This window comes from Uloborus diversus, chromosome 9 (genome assembly GCF_026930045.1).
Source record: "Uloborus diversus isolate 005 chromosome 9, Udiv.v.3.1, whole genome shotgun sequence".
Classification (NCBI taxonomy): domain Eukaryota; kingdom Metazoa; phylum Arthropoda; class Arachnida; order Araneae; family Uloboridae; genus Uloborus; species Uloborus diversus.
This window is the reverse complement of record NC_072739.1, coordinates 63,576,026-63,602,433: the sequence shown is the minus strand read 5'-3', so window position 1 is coordinate 63,602,433 and position 26,408 is coordinate 63,576,026. Positions and strand designations below refer to the sequence as shown.

Below are 26,408 nucleotides of genomic sequence, written 5' to 3'. Positions count from 1 at the left end.
CGATGTAAACAGACAAACGTAAACATCAAACCAAGGCCCAAACCACCTTCTGCATCACCCTTTAACGTTTAACCCGAAGTTTTATTTTGTTAATGCAATAGTATCATTAAAAATAATTTTAAGCTGTTATAATTATTTAGTGCTTTTAGTGAATATGCTTTCCGATTTTTCCTGATAGTAAATTTATATAAAAATTGCTTCTGTTTTTCGGTTACTTTAGTTTTAGTGATGAATGAAAGTGATTATAGATCAAAACAAAGTATTCGAAACAAAGTGTGGTGTTTCATGGAGGAAAATAACATTTCAGAGTTTCCTCGCCCTTCATTTTACCGCATACCAAACTTTAAAGTAATGTATATTGTAATATAGTTTAGCCTTGCATATTTAATTATTTCATCAAATGTTACTTTTAATAAAATTGTAAGTGAACGTGACTTTAGGTTTTTAAAATATTGTCAGAACGACTTAAGATGATATAAATGTTGTAACGTAAAGCTGGGGAAGATTTCGATAATTGGGAATCTGGCGATCATTTTCTATTGGCGTCAAATCATTGGCACCAATGCATGCGCGGGGATAATTTTTCCTTTCCGAAACGTAAACAAAGGGAAAAACGTAGGGTTTTATTTACCAAAACTTGAAATGATTTTAAAGGCTCAACAAGATTTATGCAAAAGAAAGAAAACAAGATAATAATGAATTTCAATGTAATCTAAGCACTTATCTTACTAATATTATATATGCGAAAGTTTGTCTGTATGGATGGATGTATGGATGGATGTATGGATGTTTGTTACTCTTTCACGCAAAAACTACTGAACGGATTTTGATGAAACTTTACAATAATATAGCTTATCCATCAGAATAACACATAGGGTAGTTTTCGTCCCGTTATGGGGGGCAAAACCCCCTTAGGGGGGCAATAAAACACAATTTTTGTATAAATTCTCTAATATTGGGATGAAAAAATACTTGCACATATTTACATTATATGTCCATCGAAAGCTCTGATTTTTCTGCTGAACATGGCACCTGTTCGAAATTTCTAAGTAGAATAAAAAACGAGTTATCAGCTTTTCAGATCCATGTTCGAAGGCTTTCCTCAACTCAATACAGTATTTAGTGTATCATCTCAACTCCCTGTCGATAGCGACAATTGTTGTATTGCTGACTTTCTTTGCTTTTCGTGATTGTTCAAGGCTTTTCTCAAGTCAAATCTTGAAGTAAGATTTTTGCACGAGATTGGCAAATAATACATGATTTGGCTGATGATTTTCCATTTAAACGGAACTTTAATGAAATTAATGGTTTTTATTATTATTTATGCTGATTGAACACTTACTCATTATCCAAACAACCAGCAGATCGCCAAAATATTTGCAGAAAGATTTCCGTAGCTGATGCATTTGGCAGTTTTTTCAACGTTGCTGTTTTTGAAGCCGAAGACTACGTCATAATGTTTCTCAGCTTTCACCATGTAAACAAAATATCGCCAATCAAAAAATTTTCAAAAGACTTTTTTTACTGTATTAAATAATCCAGCAACTAAATTAGGCAAATCCATAAACAGCACAAAAACTTCCATTAATTTTCCTTTTTGCACAATTTCAAACAATCCCCAAATTTTATTACTTATTTCGGTAACATTTCGGATGAAACTGTTTAACGCCATTTTATGGTGACCAAAAATATCTCAGCATCTGGCGACGATATCTCTGTAACGAAAATTAATATATCGTTTTACAAAGTAAGGAAAGAATGGGGGAGCATCATCGAAGGTATCCCGAAACGACTTTCGCAAATTCGGTAAAATCGCACCAAGAGCCACAATGATTGAAATTTCCCGAAATAACTAAAGCAAGTATAAGGGGATTACGAGCGCAGCTACTTTTTTTTAATCACTTCGTACTTCATTAGCCATACAGAGAAGGTTTTAGACTCCATGTTAAGAAAAAAAGTATCAACAGATTAATCTTTTTAAACATAAGAAGATTAATTTCATGTTTTTTAAATTTGTGTATATGCTTAAATATAGTGCTTTCGTTTCTAAATCAATACTACTTTGTTCTTTATACTTATTGCTATTTTAGTTTTATGGGTAAGGAAGAAACTCGATTTTTAATCACGTCAAAAAGATGTGTTTTAAATTCTTTCACTTAAAACAGAAAACAAAAGCAAGTAACGATTTTTTCTAATAATTATTACTGACCCAGGCAACGCCGGGTATTTTTGCTAGTTATCTATAAAATCATACAACCATTTTCCCAAGACAATTCAACAGGACAACATCTTCACATTTAAACATTTTTTTTTTTAATTTTAAGTTTAAAAAGTTACAACTTTTTAATCAAAGAACATAATGACCACTATTTACATTGCAGTAGGTCATACGAATTTGTGCTAATAATAAAATGAAAAAAAAATATCACCAATATTTTTGGAGAAAAAATATTTCAAATTTGGCACGGATCAAAGTCCGGATCATCATCATCTTCTTCAAAAAAGGGAAAGTCTCCCTCCAAATCTTCTGTACCAGAATCTGTCGGAACTCTATATTTCGGCATCAAATGCTCAATTCCTTCAGACTCAGCAGTTGGGGGATCAATATATTGCATTTCTAACCCTTGTTTGCCGTAACCAGGATAAACAGCAGCGATGTCCCTGAGGAATCGATCAAGTCGAGCGCCATTATTTGCCAAAACCTGAAGACGGAACCGCCGATAATAATGCAGTGCCATATATTGGCGAAGCATTGGCATCGACATTCACGACTTCAGGGTTGTTTTTAGGATCCTGTTTTCATTTTCAAGGGGATTGATCGTATTTGTGGGATCTTTTTTGTCTACAAACTGACCCTTGCTATGGTTCGTTTTTTTGTGAACCGCATCGGTAAACAGATTTTTTAACGTTAAAATACTGTTTTGCCTCATCAGTACATATGTAGCTGGTATCTGGGTGGCAGTGCTTTTTAATAAGGGGCCACAAATCTCTCTTACTCTTTCCATTTACAAAGAAAAAAAGCCCTTCTTTATCATCCCTAGAAAGATAAGGAGAAACGAATAAGCAAAACGTGTACACCACATAAAATGATCGATAGCGGAAACATCTAAAACACATACTTTCAATAGATTCCTAGTACGACCTGAGTCATATTAGGTGTAATTCTTCCTCGATTATATTTCCTAATCGTAAGGAACGTCTCGTCTAAACAAATGGTTTTTCCTACTCCCCCTAGAAGTTTGGAATGGTGGGAGGAAAAGACTTCAGCAACCTCTCGCATGTAGCTGAATAAGTTGACGATGGTTTCAGTGGACATCGTAGGATTTTTGGCTTCACTTTCCCACCGAAACTCACGCACCTCCTCCAGAATTTGCGCAAGAGGAAACTTCATTAAAAATGCCACAATAACCACCAAAATCTCCCGAAAAGACAACCGCAGACCTTCGAAAAAGGTGTTCTTGGCGGGAGAAATCTAAAACAAGTACACCAAATTTAGCGAGAAATTGTTAGCTACGCATTACCAGGCTTACCACTGCATATAAATATTACTATTGTAAGTTTTAAGCATTTCTATAATACAATAATGTTAAAATATTCATTAAACTTTAGCTTTTTAGCGTTATTTTCTGGCAGTCTATTTAACATTAGCCTTTGGCATCCAATCACCTGGCGACAGTTAGAAAAGTCACCAAAAATCTCAGTTACCGATTTTTCCCCCCTAATAACTTGGCTACAATCTGTGTGAGAGTTTGAGATTTATGGTAAGCCTGATGATGAAGAAGTAGCAAAAAATCAAGTAAGGTAACCTACTAAAAGAGGGGAAGAAAAAGAAATACCTTCTTATTACATGGTCGACAGAAATAATAGAATCCAAATTTTCTGTTCTTGTCTTTTCTGGCATGCATTTCCTTTCCACAAGAACAAGGAGGACATTCATTAGGGTCAGGGGCAACCCCCATCTCTGTTAAAAAATTCAGGGCTACATTTTCCGATTCTTGCAGTCCGCTCCAAGAAATAATATTAAAGTGCCTTAATTTAGGATGCAAATCGTCTTGGGAACCACTAGCCATCTAGGGCCAAAATTCGATAATTAAAATAAATTCAGGAAAAATTAAAAATGAACTAAATCAACGAATATAAAAAAGTAAACTTACAAGTATATCCCAACTTCTGCAAAACGATTAAGAATTGTGCAGGAGTAACTAAGTTAAGAACTTTGAATATTAATGCTGTGAAAATTCAGCTAAGATCAAATTAAAATAATTCTCGCTCAAAACGTAATTTATTTCATGAGTTTAATTGCTTGCGACATTTACAAAAATTTAATCAAATCCTTTAGATTAATAGTAGGGAAAAAAAATAGGTCAAATATTTGGACTCGTGGGGTTACCATAAAGCAACAGATAGGAAGCGGGTTGCCAAAATAAATAAGTATCGCAAAAAATTTGGCGACCGCGCCAGATTCCCAATTATCGAAATATCCCCTAAAGCTGGTTCCCAAATTCAACTACAATAAAATGCATATTAAACGTCAAGGAGTCACATTATATGACATGGTGGCAGCTGAAAACGAACCTAAATTCAGCGATTTTGGCATGATAAAGGTTAGTAGTTATGCAATATAATAAAAGGTCAGTTTATAGATATATTCTGGCTATTGTGAAACTGAGTTTTTAATGCTTGATTAAAGATTAGTATACCTTAAAAATGGAGTTGAAAGCACCTTCAAGTATGAAATTATCCGGCAATTTGTCCGAGAATTGGAGTAAATTTAAGCAACGTTTTATGCTTTATTTGGAGGCATCCAATAAAATAAGGAAGCCAGATAAAATGAAAGTAGCTTTATTATTAGGAATAATGGGCGAAGAATGTATAGACATATTTAATAGCTTCAAATTTAGTGAAGCAATTGGAAATAATTTCAACGAAGTTTTAAATGCTTTCGACAATTATTTTCAGCCAAGGACAAATACTGTGATTGCACGTTATAAATTCTTTAATAGCAGACAGAAGGAAGGTGAATCTGTTGACTCATTTGTCACAAATCTGAAAAATTTATCGAAAGACTGTTGTATTGAGAACCAAGAGGACAGCTTAATTCGAGATTTATTAGTTGTCGGTATACGAGATTCCGCGTCGAAAGAAAAAATGCTCATGGAAACCGAGCTAACTTTGGGAAAAGCTATAGAGTATTGTAGGGCAAAAGAAGCCAGTACTAAACAAATTCAGATTATGAGTGAACATTCGGACTATAATCCGAAAGACATAGATGCTGTTAAGGATAAAAATAAACACGGGAAAGTTTTTAATAGGCATAAGGGAAATAATGACAGCCATCGCAAAATGGACAAAAGTTGTTCCAAATGTAGAACAGTTCATAATTACGGCAAATGCCCAGAATATGGGAAAAAATGCTATAATTGTTCTCTTTTGAACCATTTTTTCCGTTGCATGTAAAATGAAGAAAAAGAAAAAGAAGAAAATAAATGAACTTAATATTAATGATAATTTTTCGGCATCAAATGGAGACGAAGACAATTCAGTTAAACTAGACTCAGTAAAGTGTCAAATTAATACTTTAAAGTCAGAATGGAGAGAAAATGTTTGTATAAATAATAAAGAAGTATCTCTCAAAATTGACACTGGAGCCGAGGTTAATGTTTTGCCTTTCAGGATCTTTAAAGATGTGAAGAAAAATGAAAGTTTAGAAGAAACAGGGAGAAAGTTAACATCATACACGGAGCAAAAACTGAAAGTTATAGGAACCTCTAAACTGATGTGTAAATTTAAAAATAAATCAGAATTGATTGAATTTTTTATTGTTGACCAAGAGTCAAGTGCTTTATTAGGAATTGAAGCTTGTGAAAAAATGGGATTTGTTCATAGAAAGTCATCAGTTCATGTTGATTCTGTGCTTGGTAAGGATATTGTTAAAGATTTCCAAGATGTTTTTACTGGAAAATTGGGTAAATTACCATATGTGTATAAGATCAAACTCGATGCCAGAGCTGAACCCAAAATTTCAGCTCTGAGAATAATTCCATATTCACTAAAATTGAAAGTGAAGCGTGAACTCGATAAAATGGTAGACCAAGGTGTCATAGAAAAAAATGTTGAACTGACTGATTGGGTACATCCTATAGGGATAGTTCAGAAACCAAATAATCAAATTAGAATTTGCATGGACCCTCGGATGTTAAATAAATACGTTAAACGAGAACACTATCCTATTCCTACACAACAGAGCTTATTTTCTCAGATTGAAGGTGAATTCTTTACAGTTCTGGATGCATCTTCAGCATTTTTACAGATACCCTTAGATGAAGAAAGTTCAAATTTATGTACAATTGCCACTCCATTTGGGAGGTTTAGGTTTCGTAGATTACCTTATGGCTTATCGAGCGCTCCTGAAGTATATCAAAATACAATAGAATCTATTTTTAGAGATTTAGAGGGTATACTTGTATATATTGATGATGTCTTAGTTTTTGGTAAAACTGAAGAGAAACATGATAGACGACTCAAAGCAGTTTTAAACAGAGCCAAAGAAGCGGTTTGAAACTCTCCCAAGAGAAAAGACAAATTAAACAGAAGTCTGTGAAATATTTAGGATATAACTTAACTAATGAAAGAGTTTCAGTTAATGACGATAAAATTAAAGCTATTGTTGATTTCAAAGCACCTACTAATAAAACAGAATTGCAGAGATTTTTAGGAATGATTACATACCTATTAAAATTCATTGAAAATATCTTTGACAGAACAGGGATATTGAGAAAACTACTGAGTAAGAAGAGTGAATTTGTTTGGACTAGTAATAAACAAAAAGTGTTTGAAAATTTGAAGAAATGTGTATCCATTGCACCGGTTTTAGCGTACTATAATCCTGATTTAAAATATACTGTCTCTGTTGATGCTAGCCAATATGGCTTAGGAGCAATTTTACTACAAGGAGATCACCCAGTTTGCTATGCGTCTTGTGCACTTAATGACGCTCAGCAAAGATACAGCCAAATAGAGAAAGAACTTTTAGCTGTTGTGAATGGTTGTAAAAAATTTCACTACTTTATATATGGTACTGATACAGTTGTGGAGACTGATCACAAGCCTCTTTTTGGTTTGTTGTAAAAACCAGTTGAAAATCTTTCGCCAAGATTGCAAAGAATGCTTTTTGAACTTTTAAAATACAGAATTAAACTTGTATATGTCCCAAGGAAGAAACTTTATGTAGCAGATGCTCTGTCTAGGAGTCCTACTAAGGTATATGCAGACACAAGTTTCTTGGAGGGAGGAGCTGCAACTGTACATATGATTCTATCAACAACAGATGAACGAACAACTGAAATGCAAAATGCTGTAAAGGAGGATGAAGAACTATCCAGATTAAAGTTGTTAATACAAAATGGATGGCCAAAACAGTTTAGTCAAGTTCCAGAAAAACTAAGACCTTATTGGAATTTTAAAGAAGAGTTACATGATAGTAATGACTTGATTTTTCTTGGACATAGACTTGTTGTGCCAAAGACCATGCAATCTTATGTGTTATCTAAACTGCATTCTGTACACCAAGATATCACTACATGTCAAAATAAAGCTAAAATATCTTTGTTCTGGCCGAAAATGAACGAACATATTAAAGATTACGTGGAGCGATGCCAAGTCTGCCAAGATCGCCAAACTGCAAATCAGAAAGAAACATTAATGCCTTATGATATTCCAAAACTGCCTTGGGAAGAAGTTGGCGTAGACTTTATGTATTTGGATGGAGGTAACTTCTTACAAGTAATAGATTACCATTCAAAATTTATAGAATTGAGGAAGCTTAACACGAAAACAGCTACAGCAGTGATCGGTGCACTTAAACAAATATCTCGTACACATGGAATTCCACAGAAAATACATTCAGACAATGGCCCACCTTTTGACAGCCAAGTATATTTGTCATTTTTGAAATCATATGATATTCAACCTATAACATCCTCTCCTAGATATCCAAGATCTAATGGAATGATTGAAAGATCAATAAGGACAATGAAGAACATCCTTTTGAAAGTCAAAGCTTCTGGAGGTGATCCTAATTTAGCAATCTTGGAGTACAATAACACGCCAAAATTTAAATTGCCTTCTCCAGCAGAAATGTTGATGGGAAGACGCTTAAGGTCAGTGGTACCCCAGAAGACAATTTTACTAAAGCCTTTATTTTCCACTAGAAGCACCATTCAGCAACTCAAGGAAAATCAAAACAAGCAAAAATATTATTATGATTTTTCAACAACGAAATTAAAATCTTTAAATGTAAAAGATCCAGTGTATCTACAGATTGATCATCGTAAATGAATACCAGGAACTATTATAAAGAAACACAGTCAAAGATCATGTTTAGTACAGTCCGCAGAAGGAACTGTATATCGCCGTAATAGAATACACTTAAGACCAAGAAAGTTAGACGATTCCACCCCAGTGAAACAAGCTGTTCCAGTTACTCCTAAAATGGTGAGACCCAAAAGAGCAATAAGACCACCAATTCGTTTCAAAGACTATGTCTGACTTTTAATTTTGCTTTGAAACTTTAAGTCACATTTGAATTTTTAATTTTCTTTTTTTTTCGTTTTATTTTATTGTTTCATTGAAAAGAAAAGGCATGTAATATAGTTTAGCCTTGAATATTTAATTATTTCATCAGATGTTACTTTTAATAAAATTGTAAGTGAACGTGACTTTAGGTTTTTAAAATATTGTCAGAACGACTTAAGATGATATAAATGTTGTAACGTAAAGCTGGTTCCCAAATTCAACTGCAATAAAATACATATTAAACGTCAAGGAGTCTCAATACATTATATGACATATATCTGCTAGTTTGCTACATGTAGTACTTTCGAATACATACAGAATTTTAAACAGTTCATACGAATCTGTAATATTTTGAATATAAAACACTTGGCAATCCTTTTTAGAAAGTATTGTTAGTCCATGTTGATAAAACTATAATTTCCTGGCGGAGTTATATACAAAGTTCTTGGTATGGTGTTCCAAGAACCCCATACCTAATGTGACCACACGTCCCGTTTTGAACGGGACAGTCCCGTTTTCCGTTAGCCTGTCCCGTTGAGAGACAGCATGGAACACTGAATGCTTTAACCGAAAGTTGTTGGGTGGAGCACACTAAGCGTTCTTATCCAGAGGTTCCCAAATTTCAAACCTCCGCGGACCCCCTCCGGAAAAATTACGACCTTTGCGCCCACCCCGCCTTGGAGTGTGAAAAAAAATGATTTGATGCAGTTAAATCTATTTTTTTCTAATGTATTTTTAGGCTTTTTTCCTTTACATTTATTTATTCATTCATTGTTCTGTATAGTTTTCAGAGCTCTTGTCTCTTATATTATTATTTTGAGTTAAGGAAGTAAATTTCTATTTGAAATTCAGTCAGGAATAAAAATGTTATCACCAAATTTCTACAACAAGTTTATTAATTTAAATGAACTTTTGAAGTTAATGAACAAAATACTGTTAACCTAGTCTAAGTGTTAATTTTTCATGTGAGTTGTATTTTTATGGCATCCTGCATGTACTTAAGCAACAACTTTTTTAATCCTTATAAATATCCTTTTTTTTAAATTAAAATATCGTTACTCGTCCTTCAATCTCAGTTATATTTAACATTTTAGCTGGATAGCACCATGGACCCCCTGGCATGGACTCGCGGACCAGTTTGGGAAGCTCTGAACTAAACCATGTATATACAACAAAGTATTGAACATACTTTTGTTTGCATAGCCTAAATGCACCTGTAGAAAGGGTATTTTTGCTCATGAACAATTTGTGGACTGGCAAAAAGAAAAAAAGTTGCAAATCATGGTTTTTAAAGCAGGAATGAGGATTGTAAGAGCATGAAATCCTGCTAAAATTTTTATTCTTTTCAAAATAAGCTCTAAGTGTCCTGAAGCAAATTTAATCATTTAAGAACAATTTCATCAATTCTTTTATAAGTTTTCATTTTTGTTCTGTAAGCATATACTACTGAAAAAAAATGTGCGCCTATTTTTTTTTTCACATTTTAATTTTGAGTGTTTATATATTTTGATTTTCACTGTCAAACCTTGTGCTTAAATGTTATCAGTATTATAGGGTGCAGATGAAGCTTGTGAAAAAGTTGTTAACCTTGAAGAATTCCAGAAGGCCATCACAGTTAAAGTTTGTCCTGACTCCCCTCAGAAGCACTTGAGGTTTCTTATTCTACAGGTAATTTTTTTTTATTGCAATGTACAGAGAATAGAAAGGTGTTAGAGCAAAAACTGTGTGTGTGTGTGTGTTAATGCAGGGTAGGAAAGTTGTGATTTGGACAGGGTTGGCTTTCTGCCGGCAGAAACTAGTTTTTGCCGTGCCAGGGGCAGAAACTGGTTATAACCGGTAAAAACTGGCAGAAACTGGCAAAAACTTAAAAGCGTCTTTAATAACACAAGTAATAACTAGATGATATTTGTTTGGATAAAATAAAATCCTATGCTAGTGCCCTTGATTTAGTTCGGAAAGGGAACTTTTCAATTGCAAATGCTTGTAATATTTGGATTAATCTAACAAAGGACGAAAATTTATATGGGTGCTTAGGAAAGAGGAGTTACATAGAGAATTAAACAGGCATTACTGATTTGTAATATGCTCACTTATATGCTTCATCTAAATTGCTTGTGATTGAAATTATTATGCGCTTCAAGAAGAAAGTGCCAGAATTTTACTTGCCAATATTAAGCTAGATTTTGTACCTATTATCACAGCTTTGCAAAACAAATAGGCTCCATTTCTTGAAACTTTTTTTTCCAGTCAAATTTTTACTATTATCCCAATTACTACACGGTGGATCAGTTAAAAAAAAAAAAAGAAAGTTTCACAAACATTGCTTGTTCCTTGATGCATTGCCTGCTAGCTCTTCTGTTCGAGGAATATTCTAAAGTTTCTCATTTGTGCATATTAAATTGAGAAACTGTTTAGATATTTTAAACCACCTTTTCTAAGAGGCAACGGTGGGGTCCAAACAATGTAACATTTGATTTTGAATTTTGATAATATTGTAATTAAATTGCTTTGGTTAACAACTAATTATTTTCTCCATGCATTTTCTATTGGATGTGATTAGTTAATTTTTTTGTCATATTGTGAGATTTTGCCAGTTTCTGCCATAAATGTGGCAGAAAGTGGTTTGGTGCCATGCCGGTTTTAACTGGTTTCTACCAGTGATTTTAACCACTTCGGCAGAAACTTGCCAACCCTGGATTTGGATGAATTAGTTTAGACATGTATATTGTTTTGAAGCCTATTCATATCAACTGCTGGTTCTCCAAAGAGCTCCCAGAAATAGGAAAAATATCCCAAACGGTCCTAGTATTAAAATCAAATATTAATAAATATCCGAAATATGAAACAGAACTAAGAATGTTTACTTTACTTCTCTGTGTAATTTTAAACTGCAGTGAATTCGCACTGCAACCCAATTCGAAAAACGCGAAAGGGCTACATAGCGAGTTCTTCTCAAGGAACGAATTTTGGAGCTAACCCTCAGCCTAGCTTGGAGAATTCCTCACCCTCAACATGAAAATGTTTGAAACTGAATCAATGGGCTTAAGTATTGCCTTTTTTATAGAGTAATTAAATTTCTTTGTGCCGTGAATGGACTTTTTCTTTAGCATCATTGAAAGAGGTAGTTCTCACACCGTACTAGTCAAAATGTTGCTTTGTTGACGTACAAATCACCACTCCGTATATTTTTCATTCTCAATATGGCGTTGATGAAACATAATTTCACACAAGTGGTCTGTTTAGCTAAGGTTTGAAAATGAAAGAAAAAATAGAAAGTTTCTGACAACTAATGAAATTTAAAGATTTTTAAAATGCTTGAACAACTAAAAACAGGGTTGGCAAGTTTCTGCCGAGGTGGTTAAAACCACTGGTAGAAACCAGTTAAAACCGGCATGGCAAAAACCCCTTTCTGCCACATTTGTGGCAGAAACTGGCAAAAACTCAAAAAAATGACATAAAAGAAATCTTTGATACCCAATAGGAATTCAGCACAGGAAAATAATGAAATGTTAGCCAAAGCAATTTAATTACAATATCATTAAAAATCAAAAATTATGTTTTTTGCCCTCTGCAGCTGTCTCTAAGAAAAGGTGAATTGAAAATATAAATGATTTCTTAATTTAATATGAATAGTGGAGAAATAACAGAATACTTTCGCAACAGAAGAACTAGATGGCAATGTCATCAAGGATACAGCAAAGATTCATGAAACTTTCATCAATTGTATATGTTTTTTTAAATAAAATGATCTACTATGTAGTAACTGGGGTGGTTTTAAAATTTGACTGGAAAAATAAGTTTTGGGAAATAAGGTCAATTTGTTTTGTAAAGCTGTGATATTAGGTATAAAATCGAGGTTACTATCGGCAAGTAAAATTCTGGCATTTTCTTCTTGAGCAAATGATAATTTTAATCCCAAGCATTTTAGATGACACATATAAGCTAGCAAATAACAACCAGTAACTGCCTGTTTAAATCTGTATGTCACTTCTTTTTCTTAAGTGCCCTTAAGATTCTTGTCCTTTAGATTAATACAAATGTTACAAGCATCTGCAGTTAAACAGTTCTCTTTCTGATCAAACTAAATCAAGGGCAATGAGTTTTATTTTTTATTATGATGAAATAGAATAACATTTTTTAGTTTACTTAAACAAATAACATTTTGTAATTACTAGAATTAATAAAGATGCTTTTTAGTTTTTGCCAGTTTCTGCCGGTTTTTACCGGTTATAACCAGTTTCTGCCACCGGCAGGGCAGAAACCAGTTTCTGCCGGCAGAAAGCCAACCCTGACTAAAAATGCGTTGAATATAATTACTGCATCTATTGTACAATTCTATTGTTGTGCTTGTGCTGTACTTTATTATTGCTACGTACTATACGTACCATACTGTTTTACTCAGACATATGATACGTACGGTATCATATGTCTGAGGTCAGCTCATATTTTTCAAAGTCTTATGCGAACCTGATTGGTGTAACTTTTACTCGCTTAAGACTTCCACCTGTCAGATTCGTTTGAAACCTCGTTTCTCTTTTTTTTTGAAACTTTAGAAGTAGTTTTTCGAAATCGCTACAAACTACTTTTTTTTTATATCGAACTACTCGCTACTCTACTTTTTTTCAAAGTAGTGCACTACACTACAAACTACTAAAAAACGTAGCTACTACAGTAGCGTCGCTACTTGTAGTGCGCTACTTCCAACCACTGATTTGTTTGCATTATTTGGGACTGGTTGCACTTTATATTTAAAAGGCAGGTTTAACTCCTGCACCTATTCCTTTCTCCACGTTTTCATTTTTTGATCCTCTCCAATGTGTAACAGTTAAGTACAGATGTTATATACCCCCCCCCTGGTGAGGATAGAATTTTTAGCTCATTTCGAAAATCGCCAACGTCGGCGGTAAAACATTTTCCGGTAGCCCTAGTAACCCTGCAGAATACACCTGGGAAGTACAGATGTAAACTAATTCTTTTCGCACGTGTGTCCGTGGAGGTAGGTGCACATATGTTTCGCTCTTAGGGGGATTTTAATTTGAAGTATTTTTAAGTTGAATACTCCAAAATAAAGTTTCAATTTAAACTTTATTTTAGAGTATTGTTCTTAATGTTACTATTTTCTGTTAATTAAGTTGTGTTTTATAATTTGAAATGAGTTCTGTTTGCAGTGTTATTGAAAAATATCAATTGAAATTTATGACTGAGTCATCTTTTAATTTTTTGTCAGGTCGTCCAACCTTTGGACGTACCGGAGTGCTAAACAGATTTTTTATTTACAAATTAATTGAAAATAAGGATGTTTTTTTAGAATTTTTGAGGGAAATTGGGTTAATTCAAAATGAAATGTTATGTTCTAGATGTAATTCCGTAATGAAAATTAAAGCAACAGAAAGCTGTTCAGATGGGTTTGTGTTTGTTTGCAAAAAGGTTATTGGGGGGAAAGTTTGTGGTAAAGAAACAACAATTAGGTGGGGTTCATGGCTCAGTTTAAGTAAATTAAAATTAGAAGAGATATTTTTGTTGACATATGAAATAATAATAGGAACAAAGAGTGCAGATATTGAAAAGCAATATTTTTTTCATCTCATACTTTACAGATTGGAGAAATTATATGAACGAAGAAATTTTAAATTATGTAGAATTAAAATCCGAAAAAATAGGGGAGGTTGGGAAAATTATTGAAGTAGATGAATCAAAATTTGGAAAGCGGAAATATAATCTGGGTCACGCAGTTGAGGGACAATGGGTTTTTGGGGGGGTTGAACGGGGTTCGGGTAGAATTTTTTTGGTTGCTGTTGCGGAAAGGGGAAGGGAAACTTTATTTCAAGCCATAAAACAGTGGATATTGCCAAGACTAGTTTACTCAGATTGTTGGAGGGCTTATGATACATTAGGGGAAGAGGGATACAATCATTTAACAGTTAATCACAAATTGCATTTTGTTGATCCTGTTACTGGCTGCGACACAAACACTATTGAATCCACATGGAGGCACGTAAAAAGTAGTCTACCAGCATATAATAGAGGAGGGGATTTTCAGTGTTATTTAGCATATTATTTGTTTAAAAAGCATTGTGAGTATAAAAATGAGGACATGTTTATAAAATTTTTGGAAATAGTACGTGACGTTAATTGGGCAGAATATCAAATAAAGCAAAAATAAGGATTTTTTTTTTGTCCAAACTAACACAGTTTAATAATTTTACCGTAATAATAATAATAATAAAAAAGAGGATAATTTCCGTAAGAGCGGGACATATGTGCATCATTTCTTCTGTGCTAAGCTCAAAAGTCGTACTTGCAGCCAGGGCCTGACTATCCAAAAGGCTCAGGAAACTTGAGCTTCCCCTCAGAATTTTTAAGAGGCCCAAATATCACTGTAAAACTGTTCAATACTTCCAGTTTCTACTTTTAACTGCATTTTCTAAAGAGATTACAAGCATTTTAAGTTGCTTAACAAAAATGTTTGAAAGAATTAAATTATTAAAAGTGAGGACACATTTGATAAAATGTAGCTACTAGCTAGATTTTTAAATGTGGGATTTGATTCAACTCTGTTACAATGCATTTTTATGACATTTAATTTCCTTTGTGAAGTGCCAAATACGATTCAAAATATTACTACCCAAGCTTACTGAGAATTCATGTGCAATATATGGGGCAATTCCATGAAAAGTGAAACCAGCAGGTCAAAATTTCATATTGCAGTTATGTTGCTATATTATATCTCATTGTAAAGCTTAAAATGTGTATTTTCAGAATACTGCTTTGATTTTTTTTTTAAAGTTAAATAATAATTTTTCCCCTAGTTGTAAGTATGATGTTCGGGTCTTCATAACAATCAGAAAAAATACCACATTTTCATATGCTTATTTCTAATAGCAAAATGAAAATAAAGAAATTAATTGAAGTACAGATTAAACTATTAACATGATACTGTAATAATGTGCATTTATTTTAATTTTTTTGCAAAATGAAATCAAATAATTAAAATTTTTAAAAAAATGAAGTTTAATGTTGCGTTTATAACAAAAATGTGGCAAAATTGTCATTTTTTTTAAAAATTATTGAAGTACAACGTGTGCACAATGTGCATAGAATGTTTAGAAAAATTTCCCTAAAGAAAAAGTGGGGGGGGGGGGGCAAAATGAGGCTGAGCTTCTCTTAATTTCACAAGTTAATCGGGCCCTGTCTGCAGCTGAGTCCAAAATGAGAATTTGCCATTTAAAGTTGTGTGGCCCCATGTATTTGATTTAGATGGATTTTTTAAAGAATTTTTTAAAAAATATTTCACATTGGCATATGACCATTAAACATTGTATTTCGGTGAAATATGTAACAAAGAGCCATTTGGTGACCGTTACTCTATTTTGGTAAAAAGTGCAGGTACGACTTTTGTGCTTAGCATTTCATATTTGGAGTATACCGCTCAGTTTTGTTCTCCTTATCTGAAGAAAGATATTTCTTTATTGGAAACGGTTCAAACACGGGCTATTAGGCTAGTGAGGGGGACTTTTAGATTTAGATTATGATGCCAGGCTTAAAAGGCTTAATATGTACAGTAGGGTGGAACCGAAAAAAAAAGTTTTTGATTTTCAATTTGCCGTAGTGCGGAAAAGTTGCCTTTTCATGCAAACAAAATGTAAAAAAAATATGAAAAATATTGAAGCATGTCTTGAGGTGCCGCAAAGAGCATAAAGTTTTGCAAAATTGCAATTTTTTTTTTTTTAATTTCAAATTTATCTTTATGCTTCAAATGCTGTCGAAAAGCAATTTTTATGCTCAACAGGTCGCACAATAACTTTTCTTTTGACGTTCGGATTATATCTTGAGGTGCCCGTAAGAGCAAAGTAAGTTTCGCAAAAATGCACTTTTTGCAGAATGCACTGGCATCTGGGAGCTTGAGTCATTGCAGCAGCGGATGTTTAAATGGGGCGCGGGCTGGTCAGCAGAGATTTGTGTGAGTAGGGCCAAGATCGGATCAGGCGTCAATTTCTTAGTCGAGTTGAGTTAGTGAGTAACGTAAAATTTCGTTAGTTGGTAAGATACTTCATTGTTGTGAGTTGCAATGGGTCAGTCTAAACAAGTGCAGACGAGACAAACATCAGAATGTCCTATTTTTGGAATCTTTAGCAATTTCAATGAAGTTTTACTACCTACTTACGAAGATGCAATGAAATGCTACTGTTTTATTAGACACGGCCTAAAAAGTGCGGCTGGAAAAGATCTTTCTGTAAGGGGAATATATATGACTTTTTAGTTTCCAGAATAGATTACATTTCGTCAAGAGCTTCATAGAAGCCTAATGAATTCTTAGATGGTAATACAAAAGAATCAGACGAATTTAAAGACAAAATAGGTCAACAGCTGGAAACCTGTTCTAATCTTCCGGTGGTTACTTCCTTACCTATTGAAATTAACCTTCTCTTTGAGAACATACAGGACATAAGTACTGATCACAAATATGTATTGGATATGTGTGTCACTATATCAAGTGGGACTTGCTCACTAGATTTATCTTCAAGGAACCTGGGAAAACTTCCCCACTGCAGATGACTTACATTTGCAAACCGTATATTTCGATTGTACATGGCAACTAAAAATCCGACTGAAAATCTCAAGACTCTGACTCAGTACATTATTAAAGTGCAGTAAAGTAGAGTTTCCTTTATATGGGCGTGGCATTTCGCTAAAATTGTTTGAAACAAATTACTATTAATGTACTGAAATATATTAATAGTAATCATTATTCATTCATACATTTTCAAGAAAGGATCCATTTCTTGTACGGATCAAGTGGGCAATGCGTATCTTCCTGTGTGGTTTAACATCAAATTAAAACCTTCTCGTACTTACGGCTCTAAACATTTATTTGAACGTATTTTACATTCACGATATCTCTCTCATGATTTTAAGAACATTATAGACCAGGTTACATAAAGAAATGGGTATTTTGATGCAACAGAAAATCTCCATTTGGCTATGCTATGCAAAGAGCGTAGAAATGCAAGAGAACTTGGATTAAGACGTGTGTTGAATGCAAGAACATAAAGTAGAGGCGGGGTTAAGAAGTTTAAAGTTCAACAAATAATTTTTGCTGCCAAAGATTACATCGATTTGATCTCATGGGATGAAAATGAAATAACAGAGCCCCCCTTGGTAAAGCATTTGTCAAATGAATCCCTCAAAGTGAAAATTGTAACCCCTAAGCAGTTCTTAAAAAGTATGGTTCAGTCGCAGGAGACAAAAAATTGACTCAAGAGTTATTTGGAAGAAAGAGTTATTTGGTACACACACAATAAAAAAAAAAAAACACTTTAATGTGTCAAAGAAGTAGACACAAACATAATGCAGGTTTAACCATTTATTTACAATCATTAAGAATACTTTAAATGGTAAAAATGGAATTGTTAATGTCTTTTATAGTATACTAGTGATACCCGCACGGCTTTGCCCGTTGTAGAAAAATTAAAAGGTCAATTGGTTTGCTTGTATGTTTACAAATAATGTAAGAAGAATTTCTCGCCAATTGGCTTGCCCATGTTACGGTTCCACGTTATGGCAACTTGCTAATTTATTCGCCCATCTTATAATTTTGCTCAGGTAAATGTGATTAAAATTGGAATAGAAAAAGAACAAAATTTAATTTTCAGAAAATCGCTTCGAGGTACAGTCGAGTCCCGATTTACGCGAGGGATGCGTTCCAAGACTCCTCGCGTAAGTCGAAATTTCGTGTTATGGAAAAGTGTTGTGTCATATGATTTTTTTATTACCATACCCACTCATTTTAGACATTTAAACATTTTAAAACTGTTTTTAACAATTTATTAATTATATATTACCGTTTCTTACATAAAAAGCTGAATTTTTACCGTATTTTTCTAAAAGTTGCATTATTTAACTTAAAATACTGTTACGATGCACAAAATCAATGATCAATGGGAGAGAGATATATAAAAATAAAACAGTACAGAATGTACAGTATGTAGTTATAATAAAGCACTGTACTGTAATAGTACTTTTCAGTAGATACAATAAGTTATATTTATAACTTAAAAATTGAAGATGATGATTTATCCTTCGCAATCTGATCGTCATTCTAATATATTTTTAAGTACAGTAGCTTCGCAATTGCTTTAACAACCAGAGAGATTTGTCGTGCAAGATTCGACCCACTTTCTGGTTGTTCAAGCTTATCAAAAATCTTTACCTTTTCTTAAATTGTTGCAAACTTTTGGTTTTTGTTTCCGTCTTCTAAAACTTTAGATGAAGCAGCGTGCTTAGGTGCCACAATATTTCATCACCTTTCATATTTAGAATAAGTAAATGAAAAATGAGGAGTGGTGATACATACACACAAACAATGCTATGTTTATAGTGCGGTATGTGAGAACTTGCGCAATCAGTAATGCTGAAAGGATGAAAGTACATTCACGAATTAGTGTTTAGTAGTCAATAACAAAACCAAAACTTAGCATCACAGTTCCTTTCCAAATATTTTCGAGTTGAGAGCGATAAATTCGCTTTATCTCTAAAATTCGTTGCTCATGAAAAACTCGCGTTACAGCCATTTCGCGTAAGTCGGATCGCGTTGTGGCAGTAGTTGACTGTACACACCCCCCATGCTACAAACTAACTTTGTGCCAAATTTTATGAAAATCGACCGAACGGTCTAGGCGCTATGCGCGTCACAGAGATCCAGACAGAGATCTAGATCTCCAGACAGACTTTCAGCTTTATTATTAGTAAAGATTATGATTTTTTTTTTAAAACTATCTTGTAATTAGTATTTTTTTCCTAACGTAATGCTTAAAAAATGTATTTACTGACATATTTTGTGCCGTTATATACAGTAGGAAAACATAAAAAGGAATTTCATTGTTAAATGGAAATTTCGGTTATTATCAAACTTTAAGCTCGTTGCGGCACCTAAAGATGTTGTAGGAAAGCAATGAAATTTCTTCTGCTTCTTTTTAAACTTAAATGACAACTTTTCCCCCCTACGGCAAACCAAAAAAATTGAAAAAAAAAATTTAAGGTCATTTTCGTTCCACCCTAATGTACAGCCTGGAGCAAAAGAGAGTCAGAGGGGACATGATTCAGTTGTCTAAATTTATCGAAATGAAAGATGTTAATGGGTTACATTTTTGCATGGAAAAGATAACAAGGGGCATTGTTTCAAGCTATTGAAATCTCAGACTAATTTGGAAATAAGGAAAAAATACTTGAATAGGGTAATAGGGTTGTGGACACTTGGAGCAGCTTACCAGAAGAGGCTGTAATGAGTAAGGGGTAGATAGCTTTAAGAGGGCCATTCATCTTCATTGGCAGGGCCAGATTTAGAGGAGGGCAGGCGGGGCTACTGCACCAGGGCCTCCAAAACAAAGGGGTCCCCACAATAAATTTTTAAAAAATATCCTAACTTTCACGGGTTGAAAATATCGGATATATACGTATATATCAAAATATTCGAATGTATATCAAAGTATCTGATATTTTCGAAAATATGATGATCTTTTCGAACCCTGATTAGGGGCCTCCATTCCTTTGTTGCCCCGGGGCCTCCACACTTCCAAATCCGGCCCTGTTCTTTGGGGAATAATTAACTGACTTGGACCAGCCTAGCTGGGTTCTGAGCCTGTAGCTATTCGTCACATTTGTATTTCTATTTATATTTTTTAATAAAATTAAGAAGTACATAAATTCAAATTAGTGCTAAAAAGATATTTCACTTTCAATGTTGTAATGTTTTTATTTTTATTTATTTATTTTTTTTTTTTGTACAGAAGAATAAAACTTTATTGATGTCAAAACCAGGTCTAAAAGATAGTATGTTCTATAAAGTAGTTCCTCCTTGTAATGTTACAGATGATGTTTTACATTTGTGTTCTTCATTGAAGGTACGTGATAGAATATATATTATCATTATGTTGAAGTGCATTTTAGGAATGATTATTAATTTACTTGGTAAAACACAGTCCAGTAAAAAAAAGCATGTTGTAGTACAGCTGCCCTTCTCTTCCTCACCATTAGCTGCTCTAGAACAGGCAGCAGTGCCCTCTAGTAATCAGCCATAGAAGCGGTTAGTGAAGGCAGAGTGATTGTATGAGGAACATAGCACCGGATTCAAGCTGTGTCAAATCTTGAAACTGCTGCCCTTATCCATCTTCCTTCAAGTTTCAATGAAAAAAAAGGAGAATTATGGTGAATTTGCCTCTCTCCAGAAATTTCCGTCCGGGGAAAGAACCCTGGCTTGATTCCCATCTAAAACCGGCACGCAGGAACACTTGCTGCTCAGAGTTTCTAAATCTCCCTACTAATTGATTTCTTTCGAATGAAAAAAGAAAAAATGTTTGGCAAGGCAAAAAGTTGTGAGCTTTTGTGTGAAAAAAATTTTGCAATGTTTTTGCATTTTGTACTTTAATAACTTTTATTTTTCTCTATAGCTAATGTTTATTTTGAAATTTAAAACTTGTTTCTGTGCACAAAGATGTTTTTATCAATACATTGTAACTGATTGTTCATTCTCTGCAGTTAAACAATCAGTTCAGTTATGTAGTTACTTTTATCTAAAATTGTTTCACTCATTAAAATGTTTCAACATTTATTTTAGTTATTTATCATATGCAACATTTGTTCTAATGTAAAACCAGTGGCGTACCGAAGGGGGGCGGAGGGGGCGGTCCGCCCCAGGCCCCGCTTTGACATAGGCCCCCAAATTTCAATTTTTGGTTTTCACCAATATTGTCGCATATCTTGGTTTGAATGCTTAAACAAGTTGGCTTAATAAATCATAATTTTTTTAAAGACCAAATATTTGTTCAGGGATACAATCAATACCTCTTCGGGATCAATGGAGGGTTTATGATACCCAGGCCCCGCTTTGACATAGGCCCCAAAATTTTAATTCGTTTTCTCTTTCGCCAGACGTGCCTTATGTCATGGTTTAGATAAATAAAAAGTTGACTTTTTATGTAGAATGAATATTTTCTCAGTGACTTGCCTAAACAAAGAGAGGGCAAATTATGTCCCACAGGCCCCGCTTTGACATAAGCCCCGAAATTGTATCTTATTTTTTCCAGTAGATCTGTCATATACATCATGATTAGAAATATTAATCAGTTACCTATATATGCGAGTATATATCATAAATTTTGTTAAATATGACTTTTTTTCAGTGACTCGTCCGAGTGTACAAAGGTACATGAGCGCTTGGGCCACGAATTTAATGGGGGCCCCAAATTTATTTTTAAATTAACTAAACCTATAAAAATCATTTGCTTTTATTTTGTTAAGTGCTTTCAGCAAAGTTTTATGCATTTTTTTTCAAACAATTTGTAAAAAAAAAAAAATAATGCATAACAGATGCACGTTTATAATTTTTAATCATTACAGTATACAGCTAAAATATCTGTTTTATGTTTTGTTTTGTGTATTAAGACTACGATGGTCTAGTCTTAATTCATACACTACTAATCGGGGGAAATTACGCTCTTCACTTTAGAAATCGGATTAGTTAGTTAAACCCACGCATACGCAAAATTTTTTTGTCTTAATTTCTGTCGAACATTAAATATTTTTAATTCTACCAGCAAAGCCGCGCGGAGCGTTTTCTCCACTTCAATCAAACGCACCAGGCAAGTATAGGGTCACACCAGAGTTTTTTTGTCTGAAAAACATAAAGAGCGGTTTTTTTTTTTTTTTTTTTTTTTTTTGTGAGTGAGACCTAGCAGAAAAATTTTATTTAGACTGTGAACGTGTGAATTTCATCCTTATTTAGGTAAGCATGTTTTAAAAATATTTTTCTCTGAGATTAGGTGATGTTATCAGGTAAATAGTTAACTGGTGTGTCTTACTCAAAGGAATAGTAAAGGGTTTTTTTTCTGTAAAAGAAAATTTTTATCCTAAAATTAATTAAATCTGGAATGCATAAACGTTTCTGTTCACTGTACTTGGATGTTCAGATGCAATAAATTTTTAAGATACAATATAATTTTAGGACTTTTTTCAGTTTTTGATATTTTCTGACAAAGCACAATTTTATTAAAAATATAGTATTTACTTAATTTTACTTAAAACCATGTGTTTTGCCATGGTATTTACAACAGTGTCCGAAATCAAACCAACACTACTGAAATATGCAAAAATGTACCACTTAAAATAATTATTGTAATATATGGTACGTACACATAGTTTGAGAAACTTCAGTTTTAATACCAGGTAGGCCCCCATTTCGAGTAGCGCCCCAGGCCCCCATCTGTCTTGGTACGCCACTGTGTAAAACATTCAGTTTTTTAAATGTAATCATAATTTTTCCTTTTTTCTTTCTTTTTAGGGGGCAAAACAGTATGGTGTAGAAATGCCAAACAATGAAGTAAAAGTTGATCTTATCGTAATAGGTTCAGTTGCAGTTACATATAATGGTATGATCATCTGTACTGCTACTGATCTTAAAAAAAAAACACTCATTTTTTTAATACTTTTTTTATTATTTAACCAATACAAAAGGGATGATCTGGATCCAGCTAGAGCTAAACTTAGTCAATTCATCAATTCGCAATAAAGATCTCTCAAAACTATTCACTCCATGCCTCTTGAGAGGCAGTTTCTGTTACAATACCTGGAAAAATGTTATTTATAATATTAGTAATCTCTTCATCATTTTGAATTAAGTTCACTTTTCCCCTTACCAATTGAATACTGGACTGTTTTGAATTTTCCCTGATTTAGCAAAGGCAAAATCATTTAGATTTCTGTTGTTGTTTTCTGCTTTTTGTTGGTTTAATCTTCTAAATTTGCAGTAGAATTCCTCTGATTAATTTGAATATGTTATTACTAGTGAAACATAAGTTTAAAAAAACAAAACAAAACATTAATTATTATATTTTATTGTTTCTGGATGAAATCTTAACATATATGTATATATTTATCTTGACATTTGCTTTAGGTCACCGCATTGGTAAAGGAAAGGGATATGCAGATTTGGGATACTCGATCATGTCTTCCTTAAATGCCATTACTCCTTTAACGCCACTTGTTACAGTAGTTCATGACTGCCAGGTTTTTGAGACTCTACCAAAGGAAATTTTTGAGCCACATGATGTACCTGTAGATATTATTGTGACACCAACTAGGATAATTAACTGTAAACCAATATTGCCAAAGCCAAATTCTATTGTGTGGCCTTTAATATCCAAAGAGAAAATCAACCTATTGCCATCACTTAAGGAATTAAAACTCATTAATACAAAACTGAAAAAAAAAAGTCTAAATTCTCTTGAATTTACATAATCAATTTTCAGACTATATTGTTAATTATAATTATAGTTAGTGATAAATTGTGAGGTTCCTAAACACCGCAGAACCCCAATCCTTCATTCCTGTATCTGTTGTTGTTCTGCATGTATCACCTTGATTGAATGGCCCCGTCCTTTTTTTGCTGATCATCATGAATTATTTTTCAGTATATAGAAGTTCAAAAGAAATGGAAACATGAAAGATCATCATGCCAGGTTCAACAGTTCTTAAAATATTGACCTTTCAGAATTTTGCAACAAAAATTTATAAAATGCAGCATATGTAAAAATGAATGCTACAATTTCATAGGTGTACTATGCAAAATATAATCAAAATGTACATACATGCAGAAGTAATATAACCAAGTTTTGTAGGTACTCCTTGCAAGTTTTTCATGTGTTCCTTTTGTTAACACATCTATCAAAGTAGGCTTTGCTCTAATGTCAGGTCTTTCAAATGCAAAGAAAAAGGCTGTCAAAATGAGAAGGAAAAATGAATGTTTAATCATATAGTTTCCTCGAAAATTATAAAGAAATATAGAATGATAGGGCAACTGAAAAATATTGTCTCTTATTAAGAATTTAAAAAGGGTTCCTCAGTCAAAAGTATCCACTTTAAACATTGTTACAAAGCCTGAAAAAATAATCTTGAGTTGCAAAAAGCAGTGCAAGAATTTTTGAAAGAAGATATAAATAGCTGCCTGGCACCTGGAGCAAAAGACTACATAACCATAAACGAAATAAAACAACAAAAAATATACCTAAGAAATACGATAAATAACCTACATGAAAAGTATCTTCAAAGCCATTTAAAAAAAAAAAAAAAATCTGCTATTCAATGTTTTGCAAGCTCAAGCCCTTCTGGATAGTTCAACCAAAAGTAACCAGTCGAGATGCTTATGCACAAAGCGGGCAAACTTTGAATTTCTCATCAAGAAATTAAATTTTCTGCACCTTATTAAAGAAAAGCAAGCAGAAGAGTTGTGCGTTAAAGTCTGCTGTACTGAGAAGAATAAGGATTGTATGGAAGGGTAAAAGATGTGAGACGATTCTCCCTGTAACGATGAATGGAACTGGAACTACGTTAAAAGAAGATAGTGGGACATTTTATTTACAGAGGATGACAAAAAAAGAAACCATTAAAGATAAGAATGGAGAAGATAAAGCAATTAGAGTTACAGTGAAAGAAAAAATTGTTTGTACAGTTAAAGAATTAATCAACAAGGCACATAATGAAATTGGGTTTTTTTAAGCATGTCTATATTATGAGACATCAATTTGGTGCTCTGAAAAAACTGAAAGGTTCCCTCCGTGAAAATGACGTGACTGTTTTGTTGGACTTTTCACACAATTACACTTGCAAATTTTGTTCAGAAATTCAAAGCATGCACCTTGGGGCAAACAAGCCTCAAGTAACCGTACACACAAGGGTGCTGTGTCACAATAGTAGACAGTACTGTGATTATGACATATCAAAGAATGAACAGTGCTCTTCTGTTCTGTTTCATCTCCTTTACGTCCTGATCCTAGTGCAATTGGGGGCTCATTTACAACCTGTGATAAAGATGATCAAAGAAGAGCTACCAAATGTAGATACTATACATTTCCAAAGCGATGGTCCAACCCCACAATATAGGAATAAAAGCAACTTTTATCTTCTTACTCATTTTGCCTAAAGACATGCATTTGAAGAGGCCTCGTGGAATTTCTCAGCACCTGGGCATGAGAAGGGCAGAGCTGATGCAATAGGTGGCACAATAAGAAATGTTGCTGATCGTGCTGTGGCTTGTGGAGGGGATATTGCTAACGCCAGTGATCTGCTGAAGGTCTTGAGTGAAAAGGAAGAGTTGAAAGTCTAAATCTTTGAAGTTACAGAAGAGAAAATTAAATGAATTGATAGAGTTAAGAGTTCATTGGAACCGTTTCCTAACACCATGAAATTACTTCAGGGAGCTTGGAGCTGTAAAACGCCCGAAGATTTATCGTCGAGATTGCTCAGCTCTTTCAGTTGCATATTTGAGGAAACATACAAACATGTTTCTTCAAGTCATTTGGCAGTTACATTTGTTAGAGAAGGGTCCCTGGAAAAAAACAATCAAAAAGAACTCTGGCAACATAGCTGTAGGTGGTTGGGGTGCTGTCATTTATGATAATTTGTGGTATGCAGGTAAATTTCAATTTAAATTTAAGCAGTCAAAATATAGAAATTTAATGGGTAAGCCAATAGTTTTTTCACCCATAAAGGTTCAGTAGAAGAAATTAATAATGATGGTTGTGTGCTGACTTTTATGCATTGTAGTGAAGACAAATATTGCTTTCCATCACCTGAAGAAAAATTATAGTCCCAGAAAAAGAAACTATGTGCAGTATATTGGATTCATCACAACCCATTTCCAGGCCCCATTTTATTATCCAAGATATAAAAAAATATGATTGTATATTTTTGACTATTTTAAATTCATAGTTGTTATTATAAAGCAAAATAAATGTTAAATTAACTTGGATTTGACAATCTCATAATTTATTTTATTTAAAAAC

General features: G+C 33.6%; 1 protein-coding gene across 2 annotated transcripts; it reads left to right on the top strand.

Annotated features, from left to right (window-relative positions):
- The first annotated feature begins 41 nt into the window (after positions 1–41).
- On the top strand, positions 42–26,408 carry LOC129229555 (methenyltetrahydrofolate synthase domain-containing protein-like). Of its 2 annotated transcripts, none has more exons than XM_054863880.1 (5): positions 42–348; positions 10,129–10,242; positions 20,361–20,474; positions 22,910–22,997; positions 26,115–26,408. In XM_054863880.1, exons 1-5 carry the CDS (start codon positions 229–231, stop codon positions 26,210–26,212), a joined length of 534 nt encoding a protein of 177 aa, XP_054719855.1. In that variant the 5' UTR covers positions 42–228; the 3' UTR covers positions 26,213–26,408. The 2 variants fall into 2 exon arrangements, with proteins under 2 accessions (XP_054719855.1, XP_054719854.1); XM_054863879.1 differs by having other exon boundaries at positions 23,522–26,408.

Coding starts and splice junctions, on each gene's coding strand:
- LOC129229555 (XM_054863879.1), top strand. CDS start 229: ATGAATGAAAGTGATTATAGATCAAAACAAAGTATTCGAAACAAAGTG. Junction 349..10,128: donor ACCGCATACCAAACTTTAAA/GTAATGTATATT, acceptor TCAGTATTATAG/GGTGCAGATGAAGCTTGTGA. Junction 10,243..20,360: donor TGAGGTTTCTTATTCTACAG/GTAATTTTTTTT, acceptor TTTTTTGTACAG/AAGAATAAAACTTTATTGAT.